Consider the following 565-nt stretch of genomic DNA (forward strand, 5'->3'; position numbering starts at 1 on the left):
CTGCCCGCAGATCGTGGACCTGGATGTCAAGCGGAACCGGAACCGCGAGGCTTTGCGCACGCTGCACAAGGACCCGCGCCCCGACGGTGAGCACCGGCAGCCGTTACGTTAAACGCGTGGGTTCTGCTGTGGCTGTCTCGGTTTCTCCGGCAGCCGTTAAGCTAACCACGCGCCGCCTGCCACGGCTGTCTCGGTTCTTGGCAAGGGGAGAACACCCCATGTTTTCTTGAGGGCAGGAACGAAGTGGAAGCGAAGCGACTCGGGGGCGGTAGGGCCTCGGGCGGCCTGGACAGCTGCCCTCGGGCAGGGAGCCAAAGAGCACGACGAGGCTGGGACTGCCCCAAGCCGGGCCCTGGCGCCCCCTGTTCTGCGACGTGTCGGGGGTCAAGGTGCTGGCGCTGCCTGCAGCCCTGGCTGGACCGTGCTGATGCTCCCGCTGGCACCTGGAGGTCCCAGCTGCTGGGTCTTGCCCCTCTGCGCCAGGCCGGACTAGCACTGTATTTGGGGTCAGGAAGGCGTTTTACTCCCTGGTCAGACCGGGGGGGGGGGGGGGGGGGGGGGGGGG

The 565-nt window shown here is 68.0% G+C and overlaps 1 protein-coding gene across 1 annotated transcript in view; it reads left to right on the plus strand.

Moving 5' to 3' along the window:
- PDRG1 (p53 and DNA damage regulated 1) overlaps positions 1–565 on the plus strand; it is a 5148-nt gene that overhangs the window by 259 nt on the left and 4324 nt on the right. Inside the window, exon 2 of the mRNA XM_019509983.1 lies at positions 11–86. Within this exon, the coding sequence (XP_019365528.1) occupies positions 11–86 (76 nt within the window). The remainder of the gene's footprint in view (positions 1–10; positions 87–565) is intronic.

Source organism: Gavialis gangeticus, unplaced genomic scaffold, assembly GCF_001723915.1.
Source record: "Gavialis gangeticus isolate Ggan-Ray unplaced genomic scaffold, GavGan_comp1, whole genome shotgun sequence".
Lineage (NCBI taxonomy): Eukaryota > Metazoa > Chordata > Crocodylia > Gavialidae > Gavialis > Gavialis gangeticus.